General features: G+C 36.6%; 1 protein-coding gene across 3 annotated transcripts; it reads right to left on the reverse strand.

Moving 5' to 3' along the window:
- Nucleotides 1-242: 242 nt before the first annotated feature.
- LOC106055894 (uncharacterized) lies at nucleotides 243-12724 on the reverse strand. 3 transcript variants are annotated; one of them, XM_056015969.1, is made up of 8 exons: nucleotides 12582-12724; nucleotides 10955-11136; nucleotides 10556-10649; nucleotides 9001-9125; nucleotides 6425-6580; nucleotides 5311-5349; nucleotides 3922-4010; nucleotides 243-3694 (listed from the first exon to the last, which is right to left on the reverse strand). In XM_056015969.1, exons 2-8 carry the CDS (start codon nucleotides 11043-11045, stop codon nucleotides 2813-2815), a joined length of 1476 nt encoding a protein of 491 aa, XP_055871944.1. In that variant the 5' UTR covers nucleotides 11046-11136; nucleotides 12582-12724; the 3' UTR covers nucleotides 243-2812. The 3 variants fall into 3 exon arrangements, with proteins under 3 accessions (XP_055871944.1, XP_013067841.2, XP_055871943.1); XM_013212387.2 differs by having other exon boundaries at nucleotides 12501-12724; XM_056015968.1 differs by lacking the exon at nucleotides 12582-12724 and adding an exon at nucleotides 11477-11644.
- Between the last annotated feature and the right edge of the window lie 7435 nt (nucleotides 12725-20159).

Here is a 20159-nt window from a genome sequence, read left to right on the forward strand (position 1 = left end):
GGTTAATATGCATGACTAAATGCATGACGCATAGGACATAATCATCTTCTTTTTTGAAGTAACGTCTGTATTATATAAGATAAGATGAGAAGATAATGGTTTTATAAAAGCTGGATGGGTCTCTCGTAAAGCTGCGACAGTACCAAATAGAATCCAGCCTGAACTGGAGTGAAAATGTTGACTACAACTTCCAAAGATTGCTTCAAATTTTACTATTACATTTTCTAAAAACCTTTTCTTAAAGAAACTTAATGCTAAGGGAAAAGAACAAACCCATTGGGAGGTGATTTTTAACAGACAGTGCCACCATTGTTACAAGATGTTTTAAGTAAGGTGATCAGGCAGTTATAGAATAGTCACACATAAATGTTGGCCTCTTTTTTTTTATTTGTAAACTACTAACGACCAGCTGCATAATCAAATGTGAGCTGTAGTGATCCAACAGTTGCGCTAGTTAACATGAACCAGAATTATCTAACAGCTATACAAACAAACTTAACCAGGCTTAGTAAAACAGTTACACTAGCAAACATGAATCAGAATCATCTAATAGTTATACAAACAAACTTAACCAGGCTTAGTAAAACAGTTGCATTAACAAACATGAATCAGAATCATCTAACAGCTATACAAACAAACTTAACCAGGCTTAGTAAAACAGTTGCATTAACAAACATGAATCAGAATCATCTAACAGCTATACAAACAAACTTAACCAGGCTTAGTAAAACAGTTACACTAGCAAACATGAATCAGAATCATCTAACAGCTATACAAACTTAACCAGGCTTAGTAAAACAGTTGCACTAACAAACATGAATCAGAATCATCTAACAGCTATACAAACAAACTTAACCAGGCTTAGTAAAACAGTTACACTAGCAAACATGAATCAGAATCATCTAACAGCTATACAAACTTAACCAGGCTTAGTAAAACAGTTGCACTAACAAACATGAATCAGAATCATCTAACAGCTACACAAACAAACTTAACCAGGCTTAGTAAAACAGTTGCACTAGCAAACATGAACCAGAATCATCTAACAGCTAGACAAACAAACTTAACCTGGCTTAGTCTAACAGTTGCACTAGCAAATATGAATCAGATATCATCTAACAACTAGACAAAGAGACATATATACATATATACCAAGAGACATATGCCAAGAGACATAAACTAGCAATCCTAAGCTGGGATAATTAATCAGCTGCACCATGAAATTCGAGCTGAGATGATCTAAATAAGTGACAAAAGATCCAAGCGGTAGGTCCAAAGAACACAAAGCATGATGAGCACACCAAATAGGTGCAAATTAATATTGAGATTACATTATACATAAAGATCTTTTTTAACAAATTGTATAACCAATAACAAAGCAGTAACAAATGCAGAAGAAGCAGTGAAGTGCATAAGAGGTGGGGGCAAAGAGGGTGATATTCCAGAGCATGCACTCAATTAGCAAAAGTTTTAACAAATACAAAATATGATACACTTTTTCTTTTGTGACAGTTTATCTAATTTTAAAGTAAGCTTCAATTGGTCAGTGATGGCATGACGTGAGTGAACAAAGAGAACTATACTTTTGAAAAGAAAATCATACCTTTCAAAAGAGAAATATACCTTTCAAAATAGAAATATACCTTTCAAAAGAAAATTATACCTTACAAAATAAAATTATACCTTTCCAAAACAGATTATACTTTTCAAAAGACTATTTCAACTTTTTAAAAGACTATTTCAAGTTTTAAAAAAGGTGTATTCCTTTCAACATCAATGTTGATGCTACTTCATTTTTAACATTTACAAAATGGTTGTGTCATTTTCCATTGGTTTATGTAGCACTGAGCAATTCTTCAACCCTAAAAAAAAACAAAAAGCCTGTTACCCAGACACTGGACCAGCATGTGTACATTAAGTAAATACACAGCAATGCAAACAGAATTACTCTACAGCAGAGAGATTGAAGCAAGATGAAATGATCACTAAAAAAGAAAGATGCTGACACATGCATACATTATATATATCTGTAATAAACGGGTTACTTGCAATATTCAATGTAGACAAATAATGCTACTCTCTAACCAAACCTCTAAATTTAACCTCTAAAAGTCTACAGCTTAAAAACATCCCCACAAAAGTGCAATCAAACCCCTTACAGCTAAGTGAGTATAATCGAAGCAGACACAAAAAAATCCAAAAAAGCTGTTAAAGACTGGAAACAACATTTTCATTGATTTGCCTGCTTTAAAACTTTTTCTGAGATTTTTTTCAAATTAATTTTATTTCCAATGCTGGGGATATTATATTGCTTGATCTACTATAATTTCATTTTAGAAAGGGAAGAAAGTATTATTTATTGTATTCGTTTATTTTCTTTGAGACTTCAACAAAATGTTTGCACTCAAATAGAAACCTTGCCCTATTGTTACATAAGGAGGAGTGGCTTGTTTTTATTTGCTTTCTCAAATTCTGTGCCTTTGTTGTAAGTATTATTTGAGTTGCCAATGTGGTTTTACATTGTCCAATGGTTAGACTACAAATTTGAATTAAATTAAAAAAAAAAACAACTTCAAAAAACGTCGTTACTTTTCTTTTCAATATCCTTCACAGGATAATTCTTTTGACCTAATAAAATGTAAAGTTTCATGTTTGACTTAATATACTTGGTTTGCAAATATTTTTCAACAACAAGAAGCTTTTTATTCTAAACATACTTTATGCATATATACAAAAGCCATTTTTTAACCTTTATAACAAATTGTAAAGGTGTTTGGAAAGATAAAAAGAGCAATTAAATTGAAAAAACAAATTACCGTTTCACAAATACCGGTGAGTATTTCCCTGTAGCAGCATCTTCGTAGGAGGGTGGAGGAACTGCCAAGTTGTTATCCCCCTCATTGCTGACATTGTCAATATGTTCTGAAAGCCCTGGGTATGGAGGTGCGTCTGCGTCACTGCCGACGCCATCTATCATGCCGTAATAGGTCAAAGTTTGCCCCTCAGGATCGAAGAAACCGGGGAACCTGGGAGAGCCGCTGTGCAAGAGGGAGGCACTGTTCATCCTGTTACGAAAAGGTGAACCGCGGCCACTACTGGGCGAGTCTCTCCCACAGGGGAATGGAGAACGCCGGCTGTGAAGACTGCCTCTCGATCTCCTATCTTCTTCCTGCAGTTGGGAGAAATGGTTCTGACTGTGTACTGAGGAGACGACAGTCGGAGCAGGAGCCACCGGGAGGTAGAACTCTTCCCCTGGTGGATGGAGAACCCCATCTTCATCAATGCTCCCAGCGTAATAAACACCTGTAGGGTCGTGAGTCATGAGCGAGTTATTGATGTGAATGTAGTGGTGCTCTACACCGGGGCAGTCATTGACGTAACCAGACTCCTCCCATTCAGAGCAATATCCTGAGCATCCATCTTCATGAATAATAAAAGTATTTATATGTGTCGGTGGGTGAGGCTTTTCCCCGCACTTCAAGTCCCCAGCTGGGTGACGCATTCTGTGGGTCTTCTTCTGACCATTAGGAGTGCCATTCGAAAGTTTGGAATTTTTACTGTCCTGCTTGTGATGTCCATTGCTGGACTTGTGCTTATGATTTAAAGCTTGCTGATTGGTTGATTCTAATAGGTTAAGTGTGGTCACACCTAAGTCAGCTGTCGCAGAGCTGCTATTCCCAGAAGATTGCGTGGCCTATATATGTGTGAAAATAAGTCAATGAAAAAAAAAAATTATTTCCAATAACTGTACTAAAAAATTAAATCACAAGCCACAAAGCATCCCCCCCCCCACACACACTTTTTAACAGATGTATCAACAAAGTGGCACATCCATAATACATTGTATCTTTAATAAAAATGCTAACATCCATTTGTAATAACTGAATGATGTAAATAAGAAAAGAAAAAAAAATGACTTACCCTACGTTTACAGTGCCTATACACACATATAAAAATAAGACAATAAACTATCACAGCCGTGACAACAATTCCTACAATGGTACCAACACCTGAAACAACATATTAAAAAAAAATAATGAGAATATGAAATATTTATAAATTACTAGATATCTCGATCTACTAAAGTAGCCATCATCATTTGAGTGAGCAAGAGCATGAGAAGCTCAAATCCTCTCTTCCAACTCGGCTGTTGTGCAAAATACATTATGTCACCACACAGGTCTTCTTCTTCTTCTTCTAGCCAGCTTAATTGCTGCTGAGCTGTGAGCTCTTTTGCAGACTGTGCCAAGGAAAAAAAGTGTGCTGTTTTCTTCAGTTGTTCAGCAATGCCATACAAGGTGTTGGTTATGTTGGGCTGTAGTGGAAGTAGGGTCTGGATTTGGATTTGGGAGGGGCATTCGAAGAGGATATGGTTTAAGGTTTCATAAGGGTGGGCTTAGTGTCTGCAAAGGGGGAGTTGTGTGGAGTTTATTTTGTTCAGATGGTAATTTAATAGAGGTGTGTGTCCTGTTCTTAGTTGGAAAAGTGTAGATTGTTCTTTGCGGGGGAAGAAGTTAATACTGTCCAGTTTGTTAGACATAGTCATTTCTTTGTACATGGCTCTGCCTGTGTTTCCTGATGCCCATTGGTTGAGCCACTCCTCTTTGTGATTGTTGACTAACTTTGACTAACTTTGACCTTAGGGTGAGGTAGCTTACACACCACACAGGTCAAAAACATGAGGCTTCACAGATCTGTCACGACAAAAATCAGCAAGGCAGATGAAAAGAATAGGAGACATGTCTTGCACTTCCTCTCCGCAACAGGGGCACCGTGAATTCAAATATTGCCTGAACCTTGCAAAATATGAATCAACAGGACAGTGGCCCATCCTGCACTGTACTAAATAGCTTGTTCAAACTTGGGCAGCTTCCATCATCAAGAGGCCTTAGTTCTCCAAGACTCTTCTAACTTTTTTGGACTTATTCCAGAAATTAAAGGAGTAATCCAATGTCGACTCAATTTGATTAGTTTACTGAACTTAGTATATTTTAGTTCTACAACTTAACAGACTTTTAAAAATCTGCCACCTTTTCCTATTTTTTTATTTATTTATTACATTTAATGAAGTAACAAGCATACACTATTAAATTGAATGAATATAACCAATTAGTAATTTATTAGACTCAAAATACCATTTTAAGTAATATTTAAGAAAAAAAATAAATTTTGGGATGACATTTTTAGACTTTTTTTTTTGTGTGTGCATATTTTACATCAATGCTGAAATATCTTTGACTATCTTTGACTGACTCTTGTTCCCCAAACAATTAGCTATCCTAGTACAGAACCAGTACTACAAAAACTTACTAATTGACTTGGAAGACTTGTAGGCCTCATAACCTCCTCCTGAAAGTAAATTAGAAGACATCATAAGTTATACTACATGATTTCTACTAAATACATCTTCATGATATCTGGCACAGACTACACAATCATGATATCTGGCACAGACTACACAATCATGATATCTGGCACAGACTACACAATCATGATATCTGGCACAGCCTACACAATCATGATATCTGGCACAGCCTACACAATCATGATATCTGGCACAGACAACACAATCATGATATCTGGCACAGACTACACAATCCTGATATCTGGCACAGACAACACAATCATGATATCTGGCACAGACTACACTATCATGATACCTGGCACAGACAACACAATCATGATATCTGGCACAGACTACACAATCATGATATCTAGCACTGACTACACCAACATGATCTCTATTACTGAATAAACCATGGTGATCTGACTAGACCAACATTATCTCTGCTCCTTAACACCATCAGGATCTCTTGTACTGAATACACTAGGTGCAAAACCTTTTAAAGCCATGGGGCCATATACATTTCTTGCATGTATTTCACTGGCTGTGTCCCCACATTTAATCAGTGAATCCAATGGACACAAGTTTAACTATGCACTGCAGACAGGAATTTGAAGGGCCAGATAGTAGAGTGCCATTGGCTAGATATGGCCAATGGGTAGTAGTTTAGGCCTTACTAAAATATACCATAATGACTTCTACTTCATAAAGCTCCTAAGAAATATGGATTACAAAGAATCAGTAGGTCTGTAAAAATTTTACTCCTACGAACAGTCAAAACTACAAATCAATACCAATCTTATCTTATAGACTACAGTCTTGTGCAGTTGTTTTTTTAAGTTATAGAATTAAATGTAGCACCAACATGTCCAATTCTCTGAACCAAATTTTTAAAAAATTGTAAACTCGCCAATACTTTGTTATGCTGGCTATATAGAAAGACTAAATTACAAAATTTCATTATCTGAAACAATAAAATGTTTAATCCATAATAAAAAATCAGTCATTAAATGTTACAGTGGCTTAAACATTATGTTTAAGACATTTTTTTGGACAATAAAATATATTTCTTATACTTACTGTCAAGACTATAGTACTCCATCTTAAATCCTTTAGGTAGCCTGCTATTTTTGCTATTAATACTATAAGAAACCAATACTGTATGACCTGTACTCTGATAGGATGGTTTTTCAGTGCCACAGAACTCCCCAAGCACTACATCCATAGGGCTGGAACCTGAAGTGTTGAAAACAGAAAAATATTTGCCAAAAATTATGGCAGAAAAACAAAAAAATTTTTTTTTAAAGAAATCGATGAAATACTTAGATCCTCCCAAGCCATTCGGCGGCAAGTTGTCTTCATAATGATCTGTCACTGGCATGTCTCGCATGCATATATTACTGTTGGGATGATCTTATCTTCTTATCATATATAATACAGACGTTACTTCAAAAAAGAAGATGATTACATCCTACGCATCATGCATTTAGTCATGCATATTAACCAATGACTTAAATTCTGCCAAGTCACTGGTTTTCCTGGCTAGCTCAGGCAACCCATTCCATGCTCTAATAGCACTAGGGAAGAAGGAGTATTTGTACAAATTTGTCCTAGCATATGGGACGAGGAATGTGCCTTTATCTTTGTGTCTTTCAGAGTATTTTATTAAATTTTGTTTTTGTATTTGAAGATTATGGTTCAGTGTTTTATGTATGATTGCTACTTTACTTTTGAGCCTTCTGTCCTGAAGGCTTTCTAAATTTAGTGATTTTACTAAAGGTGTTACTCTAGTCAAATGTGAATATTCGTTTCTTATGAATCGCACTGCTCTATTTTGTGTCTGTTCTAGTTTCTTAATGTTTTCTTGAGTTGAGGGGTCCCAGACGGAGGATGCATATTCTATTATTGGCCTAACCAAAGTTAAATAACATTTTAGTTTTATGTTCTTATTTGATTTATAGAAATTTCTTTTAATAAATCCTAATGCTTTGTTTGATTTTTTTGTAGTTTCATCAATATGTGGATTCCATGACAGTTTTTCATTTATTATAACACCTAGGTATTTTGCGTTTTTAGTCTGTGTTACTGGTTTGCCATGAATAAGATAAGTGGAATTAATTTGTTTTAGTTTTTTTGTTACTCTTAACAACTGACATTTTTCTGGGTGGAAAGACATGCTCCAATTTGATTCCCATTTCTGTAATTCATCTAATTCTCTTTGTAAAATATCTGTGTCTTGTGTTGTTTTTATTGTTCTATATATTATGCAATCGTCTGCAAATAATCTGACTTTTGTTCCTGAACTAATGCAATTTGGTAAATCATTTATGTAAATTGAAAATAGTAGTGGACCCAAGACTGTTCCTTGAGGTACACCTGAGTTTACTGTTATCGGTGTTGATTTAGAGCCATTTATTATTACAGTTTGTTCTCTCCCTATCAGAAAGTCCTTAATCCACTGATGCAGTGGACCATTAATGCCGAAATATTTTAATTTTTTAAGCAAACTATGGTGGTGAACTTTGTCAAAAGCCTTAGAAAAATCTAGTAAGATAGCATCTATTTGTTCACTATTATCTAAACCTTTTGAAAAATCATCAATTAGTCCTATTAGTTGTGTTTCACATGATCTATATTTCCTAAAGCCATGTTGGTATGGTGTGAGGACATTTTGTTTGTCTAAGTGGTTTATGATGTTGCTACATATTATGTGTTCTAGGATTTTAAATGTGATGCTGGTAAGTGATACTGGTCTGTAGTTTCCTGGGTCAGATTTTTCTCCTTTTTTAAATAGGGGGGTGACATTAGCTTCTTTCCAGTCCTTTGGTACTCTGCCCTGGTTAAGTGAAGCCTGAAAGAGTATTTTGAACACTGGGGCTAACTCATTACTTAGTTCTTTGAGTAATCTAGCTGGAATACCATCAGGTCCAGAAGCTTTATTTGGTTTGGTGTTGGCTAATAGTTTTTGAATTCCATTTTCCATTTTTTTGATGATTGTGTTAAGTAGGTGGACTTTAGTCTCGAGTCCAATAGCTTGGCTTGCCCAAGATTGTTATACAATAAATTAATTAAAATTGTAATGTGGTAAAACTAGCAGCCTCCAAAAGTGACTAATTAGAATGAATCGTCTATATTATGCTAAATCACTAACTGAATCACTCAACATTAAATCTCCAACTTACAAACTATCTAAAAAAAAATTTTCACCCAGCTTTTCTTTTCTTAGAATAGGCTACAAAATTTAAAAATTTTTAATAGAAAATATTTTATGCCACTGCCTACCATGGACGATTCTCCCACTCTGAGATTTTTTAATGTCATTTTTCCTTTTTATAATAATAATGTATTATTTTGGGTTTTATTTTAATCTTGGCATTAGCCACAATCATAGGAAATATTTAAATTTAAAAATTGACATGGTTTTTATTGCTTTTTTATATGTTGTAATTGAAACATTTAGAATTAGCCTGAATTAAAAAGCTATTCTTCCTTTAATAAATATAATAGTCTTAAGGCATTGTGTAATTTATGTCCATTGAAATATAATTACATTGAAAAATAATTATATAATTACCAAAAAATTTTGCTTTCCTTTTTCTGTTCATTATGTAACAAGTAATTTTGAAACACAAACACACGCATAACACTTTACTAACCATCATATAATATCACTTTGTCAACACATGTAGAGCCTCTCAACTCAAGATTTGCCTCTTTGATAGTTATCTTAACAATGTCTTCATCATAGGCAGCTCTTACCAGCACTTGACAAGTTTTATTGCTAGGATGAAAACATGAATAGTACAATAGGACAGGTGGAGAACTGAAAATAGTGCATCTTTCATGCTTAAAGATGGTTAGTGCACTAATAGTTCAATCTCTTTGGTGGACATGTAGGGGGAGCAGGTATCTGGGAGAGGTTTCCATGCTGCTTTAGGCGTCAGCAAACAACTCAGCTTGAGTGGGGTTTCAAGCCTGTAAAGGTAATCAAGGTGTTTATGCCACCCGACCACACATCCCATACTGCCCTTTAGAAAAAAAAACAACTAATAATAATAATTTAATTTATAGAGCGCTGTTAACAAACATCATGTAGGCTCAAGAACATGTGATAACATTACAAACATAAACACGAGAGCTAAAATGACAAAACTATTGTCCATAGCTTTTAAAGAACACATCCATGTGTAGTAGTAGTTAGGGTGACGAAAATTGAGTTAAATTAAAAAACAAAGACAGTTGGACTTTGTCCGTAAAGAGACGCAAGACTGGTAATACAAGAGCAGACCTGCCAGGCCAGGCTGGTGTAATCCATTAAGTTGCCTATTGGGCTCATACTCAAAAGATCACCAAAAAGTTAGAAAAGAAAACAGTGTGATGTTAAATGGATTTATAGTAATGTTTTAAATTAAGCTGCGCTGATGAAGTGTGAAGCACTGTGATGTTAAATGGATTTATAGTAATATTTTAAATTAAGCTGCGCTGATGAAGTGTGAAGCACTGTGATTGTTAAATGGATTTATAGTAATATTTTGAATTAAGCTGCGCTGATGAAGTGTGAAGCACTGTGATTGTTAAATGGATTTATAGTAATATTTTGAATTAAGCTGCGCTGATGAAGTGTGAAGCACTGTGTTAAGTCAACCTTTCTGAATGCTTTGACTTAGTAGGTTCCTACTCTTCACAGATACTTGTCCTGTCTTACACTTAAAAATGCCTGCAAAATCTATGTATTTAGTAACAACACAAATCTATTGACAATAAATTCAAGGCTATCCTGCACCATCATCATCACGTTAGCACTCTAGGAGCTCTTCTCAGAACAGGCCTTTCTTATTCTGAATTGTTCTAGTTACTATGTTCATGGGAAGCGTGGTCGAGAGGCTAAGTGCTTGAACGTGGCTTGGCTTGGCTACCTAGAAAGGGGCTCGAGGTTCGACACCCGACTCGGGCAGAGTTGTGTTAACTGAGCGTCTAAAGGCAGCACGGAAAACCAACTCCTAGATACCCCCTCCCCACCACAGGTCTACAAATGAGATTGGACCAAAGCGCTCTGAGCATGCTATAAGCATGAAAGTAGCGCTATATAAAAGCTATAAATATATCATATGACTATAAGACTTCTGTAGTTGCTGCATTTGTTTATTTTTTTTAGTAAGATATACTTTTCAAATTTACACGATTATGGATTCCTCCATTCAAAATCACTACCTGAAATAGCCTGACCTCAGCCGGAACCCTTGGGAAACGTAAATGTTTCTGTCCATTGTGAATGCCATAAGCTCTTCAGTCTTACAAGTGCCACCTGCAAAACAAAATTATTGAAAAAGATTTATGGCCCCTTTACTTTCATTTTTAGAAATCACTTTTACTTAATGACAAGTATTTTATTGATATTTTTTTTTATTTGTCTCATTGTTTGCAAATATTTAATGTTAGTATATTATAGAAAAGATTATTTTGAACAGACAAAAATTTTATGTGTATATTTCAAAGGACTTATTTTTGCTTATCTTCAATTATTTTTCCCCATTGTTGCTGCAGGCTTATAAAAAAAAAAAATTCCTTATGATTAGTAAAACTTTTTCTTTTCTTTATCACTGAACATACTTGCTGGGGTCCAAAAGACAGTGGCAATAAGAGAGATGCTGAAACTGTGAGAGGCAATGAAGTATGATGTGTCTCTTCTGAAAGCCTGCATGATGAAGCAAACACTATTAACTTCTGCTGCCAAGTACTGTGCATTAGTATTAGTGAATGTCTTGGCTGATTTGTGTGGAGAATCGTGTCATCTGGAAACACAAATAACGAAACTAAGTAAGCATCGCTTATTTCCTCTGTCAATTTTACCTGGTGTCAACTAAAACAAGAGAGCATCTACAAGAATATCATTGTCACACTTCAGTGTGTAACCAGAAGAGAGAGAGAGCTAGTTGCAGTGTGCAAGCCGGGAGAAGAAGGCTGGCCAGGTTATTGGATCACTTTGTGTGTACTAGTATAAAAGTAAAAAAAACAAACTTGATTATTGGTAGAATGAACAACCTAGATGACCTTCACGTAAATAAACATAATTTATAAATATATAGAACTAGAGGGCCAAGGTAGAGTTTAAGAAATGAAAAAAATACTTACAATGACGTAAACAATACAGAAATGTCTTTAGGGGGAAAATGCTACTCTCTAAATTAAAGTCATATAAACAAATTTATAAACAAAGGATGGCTGCCTGGTCGTGCGGTTTGCGCGCTGGACTGTCGTCCGGTTTTATCGATGGTCGAGGGTTCAAATCCTGCCAGCTCCCATCCCATCCTGCGGGAGGTTTGGACTAGGAAGTAAACTATCTTCAACTCTGAAGAAACATCAGAAACATGTAAAACATTTTACAACAAACAATTTATTAGTTATCTGAAATCATTTTTCATGATTCTTTAAACTCATTATACTGAGAACTGGATTGCTTCCTAGTCATGCAGTTTGCACGCTGGACTGTCATTTGGACTTACTGATTCAAACCCTGCCCTGTTCCCATCCCTCATCATCCTGCGGGAGGTTTGGACTGGGAAGTAAATTATCTTCAGCTCTAAAGGAACATCCAAAACATGTAAAGCATTTTTAAAAAACTAGTACAACCAACATTTTTTAAACTTTTGTATGGAGCATCAAAGGCTTTGTTGTTATTGGTAACAATCTGTTGTTATTAAATATATTAATAAGTGCTAGCTACATTAATAGCGCATCTATGTTACATTAAACTACACTATATTAAACTATCTAGAAAATGGTATACTAGATCATAGAAGATGAATACATAGATGTAGGTAGTAGTCAGTAGTAATACTTAGTAACACTATTAAGTCTATTATTAATAGCTTAGATTTTAGTGTAATATAACTTTATTTGTTCATCAAAGGAGATCTAGTCTATATGTAAAGCTAGATTCGGGATTAATTTATTTAAAGATCATTATCTCATAATCATATTGATTGAGAGATCTAGATGTATTCATTATGATGAATATCATGCACAACTGCCACAACTCTTTCTTTTAATTTTAGTAGTAAGTAAGTTGCAGCACAAGTCAACCAACCATACTGAGATACCGTGACTTTACCATACACACTTTTACTTTACAGACACCACACACAGTTACACTTACAGTGCAATGGACACTACTCACTACAGACTATAGTAGACATACACCATAAGACGAATCTAGATTAAATATATTAATCATTACTCTTAAAGATCTAGATCTAGCTTAGATTCTGAGTAGACTAGGTCTAGAGTTCTCAAGATTCTAGAAATAGATCTAGATTTCTAGATCTATATAAAAATCGGTCACAACTCTCCAGCTTTTTTTCGATGCCTCTATAGCCAAAGGGACACCACTCTATCAATTTCTTAATTTAAAAAAAAATAAAATGTTATTTTTTTTATTTTATATTATTTAATTACTTTGCTTTTTGCTTATTTCAATCAATGTCTTTATTTTTTTTCTTATTTAGAATAATTTTGTTAAATAATGCACCCTCGCAGCACTGTGTTAAATAATGCCGATGCTGCATTTTTTAAAAATAGATTGTGATATTTTTTTAATGGCCTCTCTGACAAGCTCTGTCGCTGTAGCCGTTGCGGCGTAACCATAATAAAATGTAATAGTCTATATTATAACTGTGTTAAACGCGTTAAAGTTTACATAATGGGGTAATATTTATTAATAATAAACATATATTTAGAAAGGCCAATGCGTTGACACAGTTTTTGTTCTATTGCTGCTATTATTTTCTTTTTTTTGGAAATCGGGAAAGTCACTTTTTTTTATTGTCAAGGACGCGGGACAACACCCCCAGAAAGCAGCCATTTGATTGGATCAAAAGTAGATCACTTGCTGCGCACAAAAAAACAAAGCGCATTAGAACAGAGAAATTAAATATGTAAATAAATATTTTTAAAAATATTTATCGACCTGAAGTAGCCTTGAAGTAGATTTGGACTATATTTATATAGAGAGGCAGCAATAATTTTCACAAGCAATACGTGTTACACGATAAATAAAGTAGGTAAAATTTGTTGGCCTGGTTTCTGCACATCACGTCATCAGGCTTCTTTTTCCCCCAATTTAATGTTTTTATAAAGATTTAAATAATGAATTCGTTTATAACCTTATAAATATCTCAGAGACGGTGAATAAATATTTTAATTAAGATGAAAATAGTCTTTTCATATAATGAAAAAAAAAGAATCCTTAATCTATCCATGATCTATCTCTAATAAACTGTAACGCCTCATACCGTTTCTTGGCCTTGACCTAGTTTTCACATATCTTAAATTTAACTGCATTTAGTCTAACGTTTGGGACCCTAAATCTTTTGTTTTTCAATGAAAGTGTGATGTTTTTATATCTTTTTTTTTTGGGGGGGGGGCTTTTATATAAAAAAAAAAAATCAATAATACGAACTAGCCCAAGTTGCAATTTAACTTCTGCAGTTATGACATGGCAGCGGGGAGGGGGGGGGTTCGAACTTGGAACCACAATTGTTACGAAATGTATCGTTCTGTCACTTCATTTTCGTTCAATGACAGACCAATGTTAAAGTAGAAACATTATGAAAGGTCTATGACACACCCATGTTAGAGTAGGAACAGTATGAAAGGTCTATGACACACCACTGTTAAAGTAGGAACAGTCTGTAAGGTCTATGACACACCACTGTTAAAGTAGAAACAGTATGAAAGGTCTATGACACACCACTGTTAAAGTAGAAACAGTATGAAAGGTCTATGACACACCACTGTTAAAGTAGAAACAGTATGAAAGGTCTATGACACACCACTGTTAAAGTAGAAACAGTATGAAAGGTCTATGACACACCACTGTTAAAGTAGGAACAGTATGAAAGGTCTATAACACACCACTGTTAAAGTAGGAACAGTATGAAAGGTCTATGACACACCAATGTTAAAGTAGTAACAGTATGAAAGGTCTATGACACACCAATGTTAGAGTAGGAACAGTATGAAAGGTCTATGACACACCACTGTTAAAGTAGGAACAGTATGAAAGGTCTATGACACACCACTGTTAAAGTAGAAACAGTATGAAAGGTCTATGACACACCAATGTTAGAATAGGAACAGTGTTTAAAGTCTTTGAAACACCACTGTTAAAGTAGGAACATTATGTATACAAAGTTTTTGAAACACCACTATTAGTTAAACCCCCCACTTCTATAAAACAAAACAAACAAAAAATAATGCAAAGGACAATACCCAAATTCCAATAGCATAGGTTAGGAACAATTTTTAAACCCCCTCCGAAATTTACGATAAACCCCTCTTCAAAAAAATACTATCCATACACCAGTCACCAGATTCTATGAGCGTAGCTAGGAGGAGTTTTGTCTTTAAAACCCTCCTACAGTGGGGTTTGTAGCTAAAAACCACCACTTCAATATAAAAAGACCGAATTACACACTCAAAAATCTATGAGCGTAGCCAAAAGGGTTTTGAGTTTACCCCCCTCCCTTTCAGCGAGGTTTGAAGCTAAAAAAAAAAAAAAAGCAAATTACACACTCAAAATGCTATGATTGTAGTCAAAAGGAGTTTTGAGTTTAAACCCCCTTTCCCGCCGTTTTTTTATGCTAAAAAATACATCTTCAGTATAAACAAATTAAGCAAATTAAACACTCGAAATTCTATGATAGTAGCCAAAGGAGGTTTTGAGTTTAAACCCCACTTCAGCGGGTTTGATGCTAAAAATACCTCTTCAATATAAAAAAATAGCAAATTAAACACTCGAAATTCTATGATAGTAGCCAAAGGAGGTTTTGAGTTTAACCCCTCCTTCAGCGGGTTTGATGCTAAAAAATACCTCTTCAATATAAAAAAATAGCAAATTAAACACTCGAAATTCTATGATAGTAGCCAAAGGAGGTTTTGAGTTTAACCCCTCCTTTAGCGGGTTTGATGCTAAAAAATACCTCTTCAATATAAAAAAATAGCAAATTATACACTCGAAATTCTATGGGCGTAGCCAAGCCAATGGGGTTTTGAATTTGTTTTTTAAAAAATCCAGAGATTTTTTAGTTTAAAACCCCCCAACAGATTTCTACCTATGGCTGGGCTCCATTAATAAAGTGCAGTGAAAAGTCATCTTCCGAAATTGAAAAACACTAAATGTCGCTCAACAAAGATGGCTGAGACGGATTTTAGGAGTCAGTAATAGAGATCGGGTCTCAATCAAGGAAATCCTATGCCGAACTGGGAGTCGACCCCTTAGTAAGGTTGTGACAGAGCGTCGCATGAGGTTTGCGGGACATGTTCTCCGACAATAATGGAAAAAAACAACAGCTCCATTAGGTCACGCTCATGGTCACGCTTTTAACATTTACCATCTGAAGATACAATATACAAGACAACGAACGAACACAAAAATAAAAAGACACTAATCTCCCTTTTCCCCTGGCAATCAAGTCATTAAATATAATGTGATGCCGACGTGAAAATGGTATGGGCGTATATTTTGAAATTGTATACGTAACCAAAACATGAAATGGCTCGAATTATCGATTACCTATCGCAGACCTTTCCAATATTCGGAATACTGTTAAAAGCGTAACCTATTTCTGGACAATAAACAATAACAATTGCGCCAAAATCAACGCGAAAAATAAGGTAAGTAGGTCACGGTTAGTCGGTGATCGTCAGGTAGTGTCGTCTGCAAGAACAAGACTTGTCTGAGTTAGAGTGTAGTGATAACAGCCAAGGTAAGGTATCAATCATGTGTGCATACATTATATAAACCGACTGATAATCGTACTGATAAATACTATTATAAATAATTACGTGATAACCTAGTTTTGCCTCTTGTGCAATAGAGTGTACAACCAGATTGTAGACTATTTTAGTTCGAAACTACCAGTAATAAACAGGCACGTGACATGCTGGAGCACTGGAGATGGTGACCATGTGACTACACTCGTGTTGGGAATAACCACATCTGACAACACTCGTGTTTGAGATGACCACATCTGACAACGCTCGTGTTTGAGATGACCACATCTGACAACGCTCGTGTTGGGAATAACCACATCTGACAACACTCGTGTTGGGAATAACCACATCTGACTATACTCGTGTTTGAGATGACCACATCTGACAACACTCGTGTTTGAGATGACCACATCTGACAATACTCGTGTTTGAGATGACCACATCTGACAACACTCGTGTTTGAGATGACCACATCTGACAACACTCGTGTTTGAGATGACCACATCTGACAACACTCGTGTTGGGAATAACCACATCTGACAACACTCGTGTTGGGAATAACCACATCTGACTATACTCGTTGGGAATAACCACATCAGACAACACTCGTGTTTGAGATGACCACATCTGACAACACTCGTGTTTGAGATGACCACATCTGACAACGCTCGTGTTTGAGATGACCACATCTGATTATTCTTATGTTTGATATGGCCACATCTGACAATGGTCTTGTTTAAGATGACCACATCTGACAATGGTCTTGTTTAAGATGACCACATCTGACAATGGTCTTGTTTGATATGGCCATATCTGACAATGGTCTTGTTTAAGATGATCACACCTGATAACACTCGTGTCTGAGATGACCACATTGGACAACCCTTGTGTTTGAGGTGACCACATCTGACAATTCTTGTGTTTGATATGGCTACATCTGACAATGCTCTTGTTTAAGATGACCACATCTGACAACCCTTGTGTTTGAGATGACCACATCTGACAATTTTTGTGTTTGATATGGCCACAACTGACAATGCTCTTGTTTGAGATGACCAGCATTTAATAATGCTCGCGTTTGAGATGACCACATCTGAAAATATCCTGGTTCAAGACAGCCACTTCTGTCAAAACTTGCGTTGGTGTCAACTTAAAGATGACCTCATTCGACAATTTTCGGGTAGGAGATGACAAGCATCTAATAATGCTCGCGTTTGAGATGATTACATCTGAAAATATCCTGGTTCAAGAAAACCACTTCTGTCAAAACTTGCGTTGGTGTCAACTACAATACTCGGGTAGGAGATGACCACATCTTTCTTTAAATAAAAAAAAATTTGAACTACAACTATAAAAGATAGGCGGAACCGGATAAAATGGAAATTACATAAGAGGTGAAACTCAATTTATTCATACGAAATTAGTTTATCCCAAACGTAAACCAAACAGGGCTTTTTTTTTTATTTCCTCTGAAAAGATTTCAGCGATCCGTACCTTCAGAGCTGCGTTTGAATTGGTGTGGGATATAATACTTTAATATTGTAGGTATCATCAACTTGTATGTATAACTCTGCGGTGAATTGACAGCATTCTAGCCCGGACCTACTGCGGTACGAAGGGGATGGAGACGGGCAGTTCCATCAAACTGTTGGCTTTGACATTGCTGAGCTAAGCATAAAAAAATGTCTCTTTTCCAGACGATATCGTGAAAATGTTGCCATCTGCCAAGATGTGTAGGCCAATTTTCTGTAACACATGTGGGAATTCACATTAACGTCTGGTTATATGTGTGTGTGTGCTATCCCCCTACAAGCACGTTCAAAACTGTTTCCTCCTCCTAAGTCACACAGCGATTCTCACTCAAACTGAACAATAGGGATCATCATTTCTCAATTAGTGTGAACATTGGGACTCCTACGAGTCTCAAATTAGCATGGCGCTAGGTTCCATTGGCTTAGATAAACTTGAACTCTAAGTCTTTTTTTTTTATCAGTGTGAGAATTAGGGCTCAGCCTTAACATAGCCGGAGGTGCGGTGGCTGAGCGGTAAAGCGCTTGGTTTCCGAACCGAGGTCCCGGGTTCGAATCCTGGTGAAGACTGGGATTTTTAATCTCGGGATCTTGGGGCGCCTCTGAGTCATCCCAGCTCTAATGGGTACCTGACAATAGTTAGGGAAAAGTAAAGGCGGTTGGTCGTTGTGCTGGCCACAAGACACCCTCGTTAACCGTGGGCCACGTAAACAGATGACCTATACATCATCTGCCCTATAGACCACAAGGTCTGAAAGGGGAACTTTACTTACAATTAATGCGACCAAATTTCTGTTTCATTAAAACAGATCTGCACTTCCAAGAACTATTGAACAGAATTTTTTTCAGTTGAAGCATTAAAATGAAACATGATACTACTTTACTTAACATAGCCATCCTGCAAAGCGCCGGCGACATTTTAGTTAAGAATTTTTCTGTCTGCAAGCACCAGTGTAAGTGAGAAAAGAGACATTTGTGAATCTCTCTGCCCCCCCCCCTCCCCCCAACTTGAATTGTAATTTACAGTTTAACATCTTCTACTTCATTGAAGTCCAGTAGGGCGTCGGTGTGCTACTCGTACTTAGCCTATCTAGTCCCACCACTAGACGTTTCCACCGGAGGCGCCACGCTGAGGTGACGGGTAGCTGGAATCCTCCGGACAGTTTAACATCAGATTTGTCCTCCCACCTTTTACTAAAATTCTTAACTTAAAATGTCGGCGGCGCTTTGCAAGATGCGGGGCATGTAGTATATATACTGCCGGTCCTCTCTTTCGTAGGGTGATGCAAGCTACATACTGTTATCTTCACCTTCACCTATCCCTTGGTCTGTTGAACCAATGGGGATCCACACAAGATCTGTTGACTGTATTTCTCCATTCCTGTCTTTTGCCTTGGATAGAGTTTCTTTCAATGACAGGCCTGTCCATTCTTTCTATTGTCTTCCCATTGCGTTTTCTTCTTTTTCCTGGTACTGTTCCCTGATGGAAGGTCTTTGCGAGCCCTGAGAACCTTGTGATGTGGCCATAGAGTTTAGGCTTGCGTTTTTTTTTATTATTTTTTTTACAGTTAGCAGGTCATCGTGGGGTCCAATTGCTGTATTAACCTCGTCTCTAATCTCTTCGTTTGTGATTTGGTCTTTGTATGTGATACCTGGGATCTTTCTTCTGTGGCATCTCAATTCCTTTACTAGGATTTTCCTCTCTAGTTCTGCAGTCAGCGTCCAAGATTCGCAAGCATATAAGAATGTGGCCACGACCAGGGAGCGCATCGGTCTGTTTTTACTGTCGATGGCTATGTGCAAGTGCTGCTGTGGGCTGTTCAATTCTGGCCAGTAGTTCAGGTTTGAGACGATAGTTTCTAGGTATTATGTTCTCAAAAGGGGACATGGGGCCACATTGCTGAATGGCCTTAACCACTTAGAGCTTAAGTCTAAAAAAAAAACTTCAATAAATATGTGTACAATGGTATCTAATATACCCCTCCATTTCAAACCCTTTCCATTATAATCCCTATACTGGGAAGGTGTAGATCAGCGGTTCTCAACGTTTTAAGCACGGCGACCACTTTTTACAATCTCCCACTGCCGCGACCCCACCTCACACACACACACATACAGCAACAGAAGAATAGACAATAACAATATATATTTTTGATGGTCTTAGGCGACCCCTGGCAAATCGTCAATCGCCCCCAAGGGGGGTCGTGACCCACAGGTTGAGAACCCCTGGTGTAGATAGTAGTAACGTAATAGCAATGTCTTCGATATGAAGATGGATGATGATTGTACTGAAAGGGAATTGAATAGGCCTACCTGTACTGAATGGTTAGGTGCTTGGTTTCGAACCTGGGATCCTGGGTTCAAATCTCGGGAAAGACTGGGATTTTAAATTTAGGAATTTTTATGGCGCCCCTGAGTCCACCCAAGTGTACATGACTTAAAGGTGATTTTTCGTTGTGCTGGTCACATGACATCCTGCTCGTTAACCGTTGGCCAAAGAATAAGATGACCTC

The sequence above is a fragment of the Biomphalaria glabrata genome, chromosome 17, assembly GCF_947242115.1.
Source record: "Biomphalaria glabrata chromosome 17, xgBioGlab47.1, whole genome shotgun sequence".
Classification (NCBI taxonomy): Eukaryota; Metazoa; Mollusca; class Gastropoda; family Planorbidae; genus Biomphalaria; species Biomphalaria glabrata.